General features: G+C 37.6%; 1 protein-coding gene across 6 annotated transcripts in view; it reads right to left on the bottom strand.

Annotated features, from left to right (window-relative positions):
* The window catches only part of tcf7 (transcription factor 7), a 90,396-nt gene extending 75,803 nt beyond the window's left edge, over positions 1 to 14,593 (bottom strand). For all 6 annotated transcript variants that reach the window (XM_051680622.1, XM_051680621.1, XM_051680625.1 and 3 more), the window contains exons 1-3: positions 14,253 to 14,593; positions 14,090 to 14,156; positions 12,964 to 13,067 (exon numbers count right to left, since the gene is read on the bottom strand). In XM_051680622.1, coding sequence (XP_051536582.1) covers positions 12,964 to 13,067; positions 14,090 to 14,156; positions 14,253 to 14,435 — 354 coding nt within the window. In that variant the 5' untranslated portion in view covers positions 14,436 to 14,593. The remainder of the gene's footprint in view (positions 1 to 12,963; positions 13,068 to 14,089; positions 14,157 to 14,252) is intronic.
* Positions 14,594 to 14,836: the final 243 nt, after the last annotated feature.

The following is a 14,836-nucleotide window of genomic DNA, read 5'->3' as shown; positions in this document are numbered from 1 at the left end:
GTTTATTATTATTTTATTTATTTTATTTGTGTATGTATGTGTATATTTATATATATTATTTTATGTATGTGGATGTGTATGTATGTATATATATATATATATTTTTTTTTTTTTTTTTTTTTTTTTTTTTTTTTTTTGGATTGTGTGTGTGTTATGTGGGACCACAGGGGTGTTCGTTAGGGGTCAGGGTGGGATTGTATTAGTAGGGTTTAAATGTAAAATGTTGATTCTTTATATATATATGTTGAGTTTTTTTTCTACAGTCATATAAATATGAATCAATAAAAATGTTAATTACAAAAAAAAGTAATATGATGATTATAATACACTGATATGGTTGGTCTCATTATAAAGCGTGAACAATAACAATATTCCATTTTAACATGTTACAGAATTTCCATGAATTCTTAAGATCCAAGGAAAAGAAACCCACAAGCAATTTGCCACGCAACAGCCAGCACACCTCTGTCAGAAGCAGAATATGTTTGGTAATTTTTTGCGCTTCATCCTCACACAGTTGTGCAAAGAGGCTCTGTTTGGTAGAGTGACATTTTATGATTAGATTTAGCTTATATCATGTTGAGTTAGACAAATCGTTAATCGATTAATCATCGTTAATAATTTGATCGATCGTCGATTAATTAATTTCAGGATAAATGTGAACTGAAATCAAGCCAGCAGACTTTGATACGGCTGTCTATACAGTCATCTGCCACTAGAGGGTGCTTTCGTGCTGCTTGTCATGTCTTGTCCGCATCAGAGAAGAAGAACAGCACAGATGAAGATGAATAATAAATATTATGCTTTCTGCATACACCGTGATAGTGTTAAAATACAACATGAAAACAAGTACAGTTGATCTGCTGGTCTCCTTGCTTCACCCAAACCAACAAATGTGTCAGTGATCGCCAGGAACAGATTCAGCTGAAATCTCACCATCAACAGAGAAGTGGTGTGTTATGTAGGCTACGGTGTTTATGGAGCGTGTTATGATTTAATTGAAATAAAAGAATATGTCCAACGGTCCGAAATATCCCACGATCCACAATGTGAAGTTTTAATAAACTCAAATATGTAAACGAGTTATATATCTTGTTCACAAGTACAGTAATTACTCACTGTAATTCATCAACAGTAATTAAACAATTGACAAATTTGTACCAAACATAGCCTAATTGTATTGAAATACACTGAACTAAGAATAATTTAAGAGGACAATGCCAATACTTGCATTTCTTAAGTGTAATAATTTTAATTATATTTAAAGAGTAGGCTACATGCACATATTATTTGGAGTGCTCCATGTGCGTTTCACAGTATTATCGTTAACAATTAATTGATTATTGATCCTTAATATCCATGGCAATCGATTATGGAAATGTCTGAAAATTGACATCCCTTTTCTGTGTTACACAAAAGTGAAAACAATCTTTATACAGCTACAACCATGGGACCACGTCTATAAAGCTCCAAAAGAATAAAAGGACAAAAAGCATCACAAAAGGAGCCCAAACAACTTGTGCATTGCGTGCCATATTAAAATTCTGGACATGAACGTGGGCTAGATGCACGTTTTGGTAGGGGGCAGATAATAAGTCAAAATGAGTTAGCCTACATGTAAATATTTTCCATTCACAAAGCCATTGAGTGACTTCAGAGGATTTGGAATATAGTGCAGAATTGTGTAGACTACTATGATACTTTCATGGTGGTTTTTGTCCTTCTAGAAGCTTGAGAGACATTTTGATGTCACTTTGAAGTGTAGTTGCATTGAAGAAGCTGCTTAAAGATTCTTCAAAAACTTAACAGCAAATAAATAACAGCATACAGGTTTGCAAATGGTGAGGGTGAGTAAATAATGACACAATTTTTATTTTTGGGTGAAGTATCGCTTTAAGATGGAGTCTTCCTCTGTCTTGAGTATTCAGGGTTAACTCAATACAAGCGTCAGTGATTTGTTAGTGATCTCTGATGGCTTAGACACCACATGTTCCTTTATAATCCACAGATGATGATACAGAGATGCTTATTTCACCTCTGTCCCAAAAGAGATGAAATGAAACCAAACACACACAAACACAAATTAAAGAAAAAAAAAAAAAACAAGTGATTTAAGTACTTCAACTCACCTACCAGACTAACAACTTATTTTTTCCATCAAAGTATACAGTTTGATCTGTCTTTCATTATTAAATATTTCAGGCTTTTAGTTGTCAAGCAACATTTTTGCACCACTAATGTCACCCAATATCATGACTCCAATATCAATAAATGTCTTTTAAACAGGTTTCCCGAACACCTCGTCTTCCATTGGTTGGACTATGTTGCTGTGACATAGACTATAAACAGACAGATCAATGTTTTACTGGCACCACAGAGCCTACAAATGGCTTACTTATAATTGTTTCTGTACATTAAGCTGAGATAGAAATAAATTGTAACGAGCAGGAGGGCGTGGCCAGGCCGTAACGATGGTGCTGAATCAGCCCAATCAGCAGGGAGAGGGATAAAGAGGAGCCGGGGATGGCAGTTCGAGAGAGCGGGCGAGACGCACGCAGCCGTTGTGTGTGTGCGTCAGTGTTTATGAGTGTACTTTTGTTCTGCTGAAAAGCAATTTTATGTTGTGTTTTGTTTAATCAAAAGTCTTTTGGTTGTATAACCCAGTTCCTACTTTCTCCTTTCCCGATGAACAAGAGGCGTGTCTGCCACATAGTTATTTTAACATTAAAAATTTTTTTTTTTTTAAATCACACAATCACCATAATGGTCAATGCCAATAGGTCAATGCTTGAATCTTTACTGGCCTCAAAATTCAATTGGGATTCAAAGGGTAACGATTCAATTACAAAATGATTCTCAATGCATCGCAATATATCTTGTCCTCCAATTTTTTTTTTATCAATACACACATTAAATAGTATTAAATTCTTAATTTAGAATTAATCGATCCCTAGCCTATTACTATAACCACAACTATTGTTTGCTGGTCCAGCAGGATGGCTACATGAGATACAATTAAAGTCAGAAGTTTACATACACTTAGGTTGAAATCATTAAAACTCATTTTTTAACCACTCCACAGATTAGCAAACTATAGTTTTGACAAGTCATTACTTTGTGCATTACACAAGTAATTTTTCCAACAATTGTTTACAGACTGATTGTTTCACTTTTAATTGACTTCTGGCCCACTGGAATTGTGATATAGTTTACATACAGAAGTTAACTGTACCTTGTAGCTTGGAAAATTCCAGAAAATGATGTCAAGCCTTTAGACAATTAGCTTCTGATAGGAGGTGTACTGAATTGGAGGTGTACCTGTGAATGTATTTTAAGGCCTTCCTTCAAACTCAGTGAATCTTTGCTTGACATCATGGGAAGCTCAAAAGAAATCTGCCAAGATCTCAGAAAAAAAATTGTGGACCTCCACAAGTCTGGTTCATCCTTGGGAACAATTTCCAAACACCTGAAGGTATCACGGTCATCTGTACAAACAATAGCACGCAAGTATAAACACCATGGGACCACGCAGCCATCATACCACTCAGGAAGGAGATGCATTCGGTCTCCCAATTTATGAACGTAATTTGGTGCAAAAAGTGCAAATCATTCCAAGAACAACAAGTATCTATATCCACAGTAAAAACGAGTCCTATATCAAAATAACCTGAAAGACTGCTCAGCAAGGAAGAAGCCACTGCTCCAAAACCGCCATAAAAAAGCCAGACTACAGTTTGCAAGTGCACATAGGGACAAAGATCTTACTTTTTGGCCATAATGACCATCGTTATGTTTGGAGGAAAAAGGGTGAGGCTTGCAAGTTGAAGAACACCATCCCAACCGTGAAGCATGGGGGTGACAGCATCATGTTGTGGAGATGCTTTGCTGCAGGAGGGACTGGTGCACTTCACAAAATAGATGGCATCATGAGGAAGGAAATTTATGTGGATATATTGAAGCAACTTCTCAAGACATCAGCCAGGAAGTTAAAGCTCGGTTGTAAATGGGTCTTCCAAATGGACAATGACCCAAGCATACCTCCAAACTTCTGGCAAAATGGCTTAAGGACAACAAAGTCAAGGTATTGGAGTGGCCATTACAAAGCCCTGAACTCAATACGATAGAAAATTTGTTTGAGAACTGAAAAAGCATGTGTGAGCAAGGAGGCCTACAAACCTGACTCAGTTACACCAGTTCTGTCTGGAGGAATGGGCTAGAATTCCAGCAACTTATTGTGAGAAGCTTGTGGAAGGCTACCCAAAACGCTTGACCCTAGTTAAACAATTTAAAGGCAATGCTACCAAATACTAACAAAGTGTATGTAAACTTCTGACCCACTGGGTATGTGATGAAAGAAATAAAAACTGAAATAAATCATTCTCTCTACTATTATTCTGACATTTCACATTCTTAAAATAAAATAGTGATCCTAACTGACCTAAGACAGGGAATGTTTTCTACGATTAAATGTAAGGAATTGTGAAAAACTATGTTTAAATATATTTGGCTAAGGTGTATGTAAACTTCTGACTTCAACCGTATCTGTGTCTATGCAGAATCGATTCAGAATCGTTGAAGAAAGAATCACAATTCATTAGAGAATCGATTTTTTCTCCCACCCCTAGAGATCAGGGTGGCCACTGCCAATAAAATCTTATAACTTATATATGCATATAACTTAATTTTAAGACGAATAAGATGTATAGCCAACAACATTACTTTAATCAAACACTTATATTACTAAATATTTAGTCATACTTTGCTAAACAAAACTGATATTTCTCAAATTACTTGTAACAGTTTTAGAAATGTCAAAAATTGGATTCAGTTGGATGTGAAATTGGCCAAAAATTGGATGTGAAATTTTATTAATTGATCCAATTAATTTATCGGCCGTTCGCTACAACCTTTTCCCTTAACAGATGTTTCAACGCAACAGCTGCAGTGCAACCTGAAAATATTCTTTTGTAAAAGTCATATACATATATTATAATTGCTTTTCATGATTCACTATGTAAAAAGGTACCGTCCCAATTATAAAAAAATCCCAAAAATACAATATCCAAAACGATCCATATCACTTCAAGAGGGCTCATTTGAGAAGAATTGTTGACTTGGGTTAATTTAGGACAAAATTTAAAACAATATCACAATCAGTACCATTGCAATTCTCTAATTTAGCCTCAAAACACTTAACGTACAGACCCTTTTCAAACTTTCTTTTGTAGGTAATTTTAGCCGTAGGAGTTTCTATTTTTGTGTTTGTAAACTTTTTTTTAAATTTTTTTTTTAAGATTTTAAGATTACATTTAAGATTACAGTGCAACACAACAACACATGCACAAATGCCACATTGATTCTCATGTACAACTGACAGAAAACACGACATGCAAGTGCCACTCTAATGCAGCATTACATTTATACAGAACCAAAACCTAAAACCTAAACCTAAATTGTTGTTCTAACCCTGTTCAGCTTACTTTCTTCAGTGGAATTCAAATGGGGATGTTTGTCCGAATGTTGGCCTCAGTCACCTTTCACTTTCATTGTATGGCAAAAAAAATGCAATGAAAGTGAATGGTGACTGAAGCTGTCACTTTGCCTTCCAAGTCTAATGGGTTTGGAACAACATGATGGTGAGTAAATGAAGACAGAATCTTCATTTCTGAGTGCACTACTCCTTTAACACAATTTTTTTTCTTCCTTGCAAGCACCATTTCCTTTATGATCTGCAAATTGCTCTTTGTCTTATTGAGGCTTTGTCCACCTATAAACAGTCTGACACACAATCAGAGCAAAAGAACAGGAACTTGGAATTCTGGGACACATGGTGAGTTTATCCCACAAGAGTCTGTGCAGCACTTCCCACTGCCGGGTCAGCCAACGCCCCCCAGCACCCCGAATTAGTGCCGGGCCAGACCTACTGGAGCCTCAGCAGCCACATGGGGCGGCACACATGGGTGTGATCACAGCAGCCTAATCCTGCTAGCATCTGATACCCATCTACCATCAGCACAAACGCCACAGCTGGGTACAGCCCAACAACACACACACACACACACGGAAACATGCACACATGTAAAAGCATGTGTGAGATCCCATGTTATCACTGAACACCCTCTTTTGTATCCTTAAGACTGATTGTGCTAAAAATAAGTGTGACACATATAAGGAATACGTTAAAAGATGTTAGGCATAATGTTAGCCTCAGTCACCATTTACATTCAATGCATCTTTTTCTCCATTCAATGAAAGTGAAGAGTGACTAAAGCTGTCAGTCATTTCCTGCCTAACATCTCCTTTTATGTTACAACGAAAGAAAAAGTGTTTTATAGTGTAGCAACATGATGGAAAAAGAAAATACCAAATGGTTTAATTGCTCTGAATGATGCATGTTTCTACCATTAAAGTAGACTAGATTTTTACATTTTCTGAAGAAAACATCACTCCTCAACAAGCAGCAAGATCAAAGGTATCATTCATGTCTGTAGCACAAACAGTTACATGAAGTTGAATACTAGGACTGGGTAAAAATAAAGACTTTACAATTAATCACTTTTACTTTAAAATGTAATTCAATTTTGATTATTATATCTGTTAAATAAATAGCAATTGAACTGCATATTTTCAGCCCTGGTATTAATTTTTAAAATGAATATTTTCACAGTTTAACAAGTTAGAAGTTTCCCTGTATTATTTATATCATTAGAGAATTTCTTTTGTATGTAAGCAAAATGGGTCTTATAACTGATATATATCCAAATGAATCAGACTCGCATCAAACTGAATCGGAAACTAAAGCTTGCGAATCGGAATCAAATCAAATCAGAATATGGATATCGATAGTCAGCCCTTTTTAATACTAAAGCATACTTCGGTTTTCCGCGTGCCAGTCCATCTCGCGTACAGTTGCACCATCAGCACAGTACACGCTGACTATTCGCGTGTTGCCCAGTTAGCGCGGTCCGCACCTTTTGCGCATCATCTTCACATGCGCCTTGAGTTGACTGTAGAGTATCTAAAGAGTATCACCAAGCAGACATAGTGTGCAAGGGTTGAACATGTCTGTATGTAAGAGTATAGTTAAAATGGTTTAAGTGTGCGACTGTGCCTAAATGTACCAGTGCGTGGAAAAACAGTCTAGCCTAGCCTTTAGGGTTATGGGTTTGTTGAAATCTTTTTCAGGTGAATGGCACGTTTGCTTATGACATCACTGCCATGATTGCAACAGAATACAATAGCGACCCTCATCATTAAACACTACTTCCTCTCCCCCACCCGGAGTATTTCAATTGCCAGACTGGAGTCTCTTCCCACCCTGAAGCCTCACAAATGGGCCTAGGGGGAGGTACTCCTACACACCTGGGTGAGAACAAGCCATCAGTCACCCGAGACCCCCAGTCTCCTCAAAATCATGCACTGCTGTTTTTCAGGCATTTAATCTCTGTCCGGTAGACAAAATAGCATCTCAGATCATAAATGCATCATTGACTGTGTGTTGACTGACATCAATGACTGTCAGAAAGTGTTGGTTGCCTTGAGGTGGGGGATTTTCTTTCACTTTTACTCTGCTTTTGTGAAGATGAGAGGTGAGCTGATTCATTAAGAGAACGTTTTTTGATGACAAGAGGTACAGTAGCACAAACACAGATATGACACAGAAGCAGAATATATGCTGGGCATTGGTCTAGAGCTAAAACAAAACCCTCAAGGTCATGAAAATTCAAAAAGGTGAGAGGTCCTCAGACTATGAGTGATTTGTAGAAGATTTCAAAGAGTCAATGGTGGGAGTCTTCCAATAAATCTTGCAAGAAATTATGATTTTTGATTCATTTGGGGTCCTACGTCAAGCCTCCATATTTGGGTGATCAGCTTCCTGTGGTTAATGAACTGCTGGTTTAACTCTACCACACGTCCATATATAAGCCCAATCCAGACACTTTTTAGTGGCTCGACTACTGCTATGACTCACCTGGGTGACACATCCCAATCACCTACTTGTTAACACTTGACAGACAAACGGCACTGGTTGCTGAAAGTTGCTGGGAGTTGGGGGTTAACTATAGCTCCCTTTCCACCATCAGGATGCCAGTTCCAAATCTGGAACAGTTTCGTGCATTTCTACTGCAGAAAAGGTGGTTCTGTTCCAGAACTGGCTCTGCACCGGCTCCTCAAACCAGTGGATTTTAATTAATATCTATGTCAAAATGCACAGGGGCTCCAGACACTTTATTTATACCTTGTCCTTGTTAGGGTTGTGAGCTGAGAACCTTTTTTTTTCATTATTATTCCAGAATCCGTATGATTTTCGTGACTTTCTGTTTCGTTCATGTTTCCTGAATCTGCAATTTTCCACGGATGCAGACTGACCGACATACTAAAATACTCAGCGTTTCCTTTTGTGCTACAATGTATCTAGCGTCAAAGCTGCACCTCTGCTGAATATACAGTGAAAAATACACTGCATGACCAGTGTAGTCCGATTCCCCAATCTAATGAATCAGTTCTTTTGAATTCAAAATTCGAAACAATGCGTCCACCATAGTCCAAATCCCGAAGAATGAGTGTTAGAATCAATTATCAGACTGCATTTATGCCTCTAAAGTATCTGTGTAAACATATTTTTAACATGAATTGTAATAATAATAATAAGAAGAAGAAGTTTTATTTATTTAGCGCCTTTCCACAAGCTCAAGGACACTTTACACTCCATAAACAATTGTATAAAATGTATTTCTGATTTGTTATATCTGCTCTATCGAAATCTGAAATGATCTCATCATTTGGCAACATACTGCTGAAGGCAGTTAATGCAACAAGAACGACATTTCTTATGTCCAAATAATGCTTCCTCAAAAGTACTAAAAGAATCGTTAATGGAAATGTTAAGGAACCGGAATCGTTAAATTCCTTTTGATTTCCCATCCCTAGCCCTTGTTAAAAAAATTATTTCATTGGCAAAGCTGTTCAGACACTGAATCAAATTATCCTTGTTAAAAAAAATAAAATAAATAAATAAAAAAAAGAGTTCAAAACTTGTTACACTTGTTTGCGGGCATGTTCTGAAGTAATGTGACATCATTCAGCACAACAACAGCACCGGTGAAAAAGCGGTACATGACAGTAGGCTCATAACCTGATAATGTTTTCCTCTAATTTATGCCAGAAAAATCTGGTGAATGGCCCAGATTGAGTGACTTCAGCAGCTTGCTGTGACACGTCAAACGCCTTAAACACCTGTCTCTCTCTCTCTCGCAGCGGAACACAACTGCGCCAATAATTATAGCTATAAACACTTGGGGGATCAGACGCATTTTGATAATTTCACAAATATTTCCGGCTCCATAAATGCCTGTGTAGATTCGTCCACAGGGGCTCTCTATTAAATGGCCCCACTTCAAAGACTTGTGGAACATGTTCTGTCCATATTTGTATTTCAATATGAGGACCAACTCATTGCCTGATGTCATGTTGAATGTTTTAAAGAGATGCTCCAATGCCATCAGCGATCCATATATCACATGGCCCTCGTATGAATTATTTACTTTGGAGGATGTCAGAGGATGGTTAACTTGCAATAAGACAAATGTAAAAGTCTTTAAGACTCCAGTATTCCAGTGATACATTGTGTAGTGATTGAAGTCACAGAATGGGTTAAAGAGCTTTCTTCTTAAAGAGTGTGTAATCCTGTGTTTGTTACTTATCGTTGTCAGTCAGAGGAGCAAAGCGAGGGTCCTAGAGCTTCTTTGGATGGATTATGACACAAAGCCAGTGTTCATCTTTTGTTTGCCCGAAAACTAAAGGCTGGTTGAACAAGCCCGATCAACATGAGCTTACAGCTCAAGAGTTTTAGCTGAACTCAATCTCTCGGTCTTTGGGAAAGAAATTCCCTACACATTGAGTTTGGATATTTTACATGAAACATATAAAGGGATCAGCGATTATGTTGTAAAATCAGCAGGATTATATTTTCTGAGAATGTTTGATTGGTTAATCGGGCTTAGTTAGTGCATTGTGGTTAGAAAAGATGTCTTTTACAGGGCCTTCCAAATGAAATCTAGTACTATCTCCACACAAAACAACAAGCTAAGAAATGAACACTAATCCTTTACTGTCACTGAGACGGAGCACAATCCTTGGAATTTGGAATTCAACTAGTAGTCATCTCTTTAATGTTATGCTTTCTCTTGTCTGTGGAAAACTACTCAAAGAAAGAAAGATGTACGTAGAGGACATGAAACTTAACTAAACAAGCCAAGGTCAGAAATGAACCAATGCTTGGGGCAACAATGCCTCAGAAAGTGACAAGATTTTCCTAGAAATTTAAAAATGCGGGGCAAATTTAAATATTTTTAATATGTCAATTAATCAGTTCTATACTATGTGTATCGAGTGATGGGTTTAGTGCCTTTGCAGACACTGTAGTGACCTGCAGTTGTCAAACATCAGCTAAACAGTTGAATGTTTAGCTAATATGATGCAGTTAATTAAGGTTAATTGATTCAAGCCAACCACGGTTACGAGAATACATATGCAAATCAATTCCAGGTGACTGATATTGCCCCTTAATAAAAACAAAAAAGTTGATTTTGAAATCAAACAAACACTGAATGAAAGTGCCCTCTAACCTACTCTAATGTGACCACTGATGATCAAGCCATTTCCCGTGCGACGTCTTCATCCTGTACAGGAGCTCGTGAACATTCACTTTTATTGCTCAACAATTAAAACTGAGACAGACCTTGATGATTTTTTTAAATCCCCTTGTCATGACAATGAAACATAGAAGCCATATTGTCACTAACTGGTGTTCCAGATGAATTTTCATGGACCCATCAACAATATGCATTCAGATACATTAGATCTGCAATCTTTAGTGTCCGTTCTAACTTTTATAGAACAGTGGATTTTGCACATGAATATTCCCTAGTGGATCTGTTCATCATCTATCCAAAGAAAAAATAGCATCTTGGGAAAAGAAATAGGCTATTCTCCTGCAAGATATTAAACAGCCTGATTCCCATATCACAAAGTTTAAATCAAAGATTAACTACATTTACCAGCCAAAACACAAAACATACAACTCCCTAATTACTGTTGGAAAAAAGGGTATAAGATTTTAAGGTACAGCAGCTGTCACTGGGATGGTACCCTAGTTTTGGGTATACACTCACTGAGCACTTTATTAGGAACACCTGTACACCTACTTATTGATGCCATGATCTAATCAGCCAATCGTGTGGCAGCAGTGCAGTGCGTACAATCATGCAGATATGGGCCAGAAGCTTCAGTTAATGTTCACATCAACCATCAGAATGGGGGAAAAATGTGATCTCAGTGATTTCGACCGTGGCATGATTGTTGGTGCCAGATGGGCTGGTTGGAGTATTTCTGTAACTGCTGATCTCCTGAGATTTTCACGCACAACAGTCTCTAGAGTGTAAAGAGAATGGTGTGAAAAACAAAAAACATCCATCGAGCAGCAGTTCTGTGGACAGAAATGCCTTGTTGATGAGAGAGTTCAACAGAGAATGGCCAGAAAGTTTCGAGCTGAAAGGCTATGGTAACTCAGATAACCACTCTGTACAACTGTAGTGAGAAGAATAGCATCTCAGAATGCACGACATATCGAACCTTGAGGCGGATTGGCTCCAACAGCAGAAGACTGCGTCGGGCACCTTATTAGGACCATAGTGTTCCTAATGAAGTGCTCGTGAGTGTATATTTGTACCCTTAAGGATGCAAAAAGGTACAGGCCAGGTGCATTTTTTCAGAGAGGAACAAAACATACAAATGTACATTTAAAGGTACAGAATATCTACTTATAGGGTACAGTTATGCACCAAAGAGTTATCAATTTTAACTAGTGGTAAAGGTACCACCTTAGTGATGGTCCTTGTACCTTAAAAGGACCATTTTTTCTGAGAGTGTTCAATCAAAATGCAATAAAATACGGTAAGTTATAACTGTCACCTGTGTAATAATAACCTTATAACTGCATCTACTGAAACAATATTATTCGGCAAGTAAATATACAGTGTGCAAGTCTTCAAGGGATGATGATATAAAGATTTTACTTCTTGGTTTCGGCCAGCAAAACATTTTCATATTAAAACTTTTCAAGGACCCCTTCCTACGATCTACAATCAAGCTTCAGTTAAAGTAAACAATTTTTTTCTTAATAAAAACACCTTCGTGGTATCAATGCAATCACAACACCAAAATCACATGGTGACACTGATCGCTGATAAAAAAATTAATTGTCAAAAACAACATCAGATTCGGTCATTATCAAAACTGCCTAAAAAATGATGGTGTAAATAAAGTACAAAGTGGTTGAGAAAGTTTGTAGCTACATTGTACATATAACTATTGAGAAAATACTTGAATGTAATGCAAGCTGTTTTGCCACGTTTGCCATCATGCTATGCATAAAGTATGTACTGGAGTAAATGTCCATGCTACTAGACACTAGCCAACTTTAACACAAACTGCAAATGTAGTGTACCATTGATTTACATGGAAATACATCTGTAGAGAGTTACTAGGTTTGTGCATCTGCATGCATACTCATACACATGCACTTACAGCACACATGCAAATACACACACACGCACACCCGATTACATATTGTTAATTGTATTTTGTGACTATGATTACTTCAAGGTCTCATATGACATAAAATACCGCGTCAGTAAAGTAATCCCGGTGACAAATGATAAAGTGTATGCACTGTATAAAGTTTGACACATCTAAAGCAGTACATTGATGTCTTCTAAGTTTGGCATTAAAATCAAAGCAATGGACCTAGTGTGCATACATCTCTTGAGTGTAATTACAGTGTGGCCCAGCAAACTTAGCAGAAATTCATCAAGGTCTCCTGAGCTTAAAAACACACCTGGACTTCAAATGATAAAACAGCAAGAGAATAACAGCAATGAAGCATGAAGAGCCTGAACTTACAGATGGTGAGACAGGTCCATTTGGTAGATACGGTTCAGGCAACATCAGAAAAGGGTATCCAGAATACGGAGGTTTGTACATCCCTCCATCTTGATGTTTTGGCACTGGAGGCAATAGAGAGAGAGAGAGAGAGAGAGAGATACAGACCAACCATAAAACTTTGGAATGTCTGTGAAACAATTGAAAACTAGTGGTCAATGGAATTTCTTTGTGTGCAACTACCGAAAAACTTTGCAAGGTTGTTCGATCGCATTGTAAACCCTTAATACTAAATAAGTTTGCTTCTGTTTGTTGTATGTTTATTCATAAACTTTCTTGTAAATATATTATGATGAACAATCACAGATCCTCCACTAAGCAGTTTTGGTTCTGGAGCACAAATAACGGAAATAGATCTAGAACATACTTGATCAACAAATCAATAGAATATTAAATGACGCAGATTTCCGGTTTTCCCCGAGCTTGAACACTCAATTCACACACACACGTACACGAACATTTATTTAGCTATCTAAATGAGAACTTCCCACAGACTTCTATTGTTTTTTTATTTTTATAGAACGCTTATTATAATAACTATAGACTACCACCAGTTAGCCAAAATAACTTCATTTTTTAGCTTTGAGGTCATCCCCCAAATTTCCAAAAATGGAGTTTTTGTCAGATTTATTTAAATTACGAGACAAAGTTGTCCCCAAAGTATAGCCAAGAACACACACGCACACACATTGACTTATAAATGAGGACACACAACAGTGCTACTGTTTCTAATAAAGCCAAAACTTAACAAAATTGTATTGACTATTTATAATTTTGAGGAAGTCCACAAAGGGAGGTTTTGTCAGATTTAGCTAAAGTATATCGAAGTAAACAAGCACACTTAGCTTTTATCATGGCTCCAGGCAACAACAAACTCCACACCACACCTTTTTGCATTTTAACATTTAAAAAAATAAATGTAAAAAAATTATATATATATATATATATATATTATTTAGAAATGATTTTATGTTGAGCACGTCCCCAAATACAGGTTTTGTCATATTTAGCTAACTTCTGATGGAGTTTTGTCCGCAAACTGTTCCTGAGTACACACACACACACACACTTGTGTGTATGGTCTTACCGTCGTCCAGATGTTCTCGTTTATCAGTGTAAAGTCTCTGATCCTCCTGCTGACCTCTCCTGATCACCTGCTCATCACACACACACATTATTTCACTCATATAAACACACATAACTCACGTATAAACGTGTCGTGTAACACATTTATAAGCTGAAAGTCTTACGGCAGAGTGTGAGTTCTGGCTGATCTCCGACTCGTTGACCAGAGATGATTTGAGATCAGCCAGGTCGCTCTCCGTGAACGCGCTCTCGCGGATCTTCTCGTCGTGATCTCCTTCATCTTTAAACGCGATCATCTCATCATTCGCCCCGAGATCATCCCCCCCTCCACCGTTCAGCTGCGGCATATCAGACGCTGATCGACACGCCAACTTTATCAGTGGAGTTTGTGTCGTTGTCGTTGTTGTGGCCGTTTTTTTGCGCTCGGCGGATCCGTTCACACGCGAGAGAGGAAAAGTTCGTTGTGCTCTGAGGATCCGCGCGACTTGAAAGTAACAAACACTCGCTCTTTAGAACAGCGAAGATCAAAGGGACCGACGGGTGATTGACAGCTTCAATGAGCTCGGGGGAGGGGGGGGGGGGTCCGCTCTTAAAGGGACACGACACTATTATTTATCACCCTGTCAACACTGAAACATTTCAACTTTACATTAACACACCGCCTTTTTTACTAACCAACCTTCATTTGACACTGACAAGATCATTGTCCTTAAAGGAATAGTTCACCCAAAAATGAAAATTCTCTCAT

This window comes from Myxocyprinus asiaticus, chromosome 40, assembly GCF_019703515.2.
Source record: "Myxocyprinus asiaticus isolate MX2 ecotype Aquarium Trade chromosome 40, UBuf_Myxa_2, whole genome shotgun sequence".
Taxonomy (NCBI): Eukaryota; Metazoa; Chordata; class Actinopteri; order Cypriniformes; family Catostomidae; genus Myxocyprinus; species Myxocyprinus asiaticus.
Note: the sequence above shows the minus strand (reverse complement) of the source record. Positions and strands in the feature narration are given on the sequence as shown.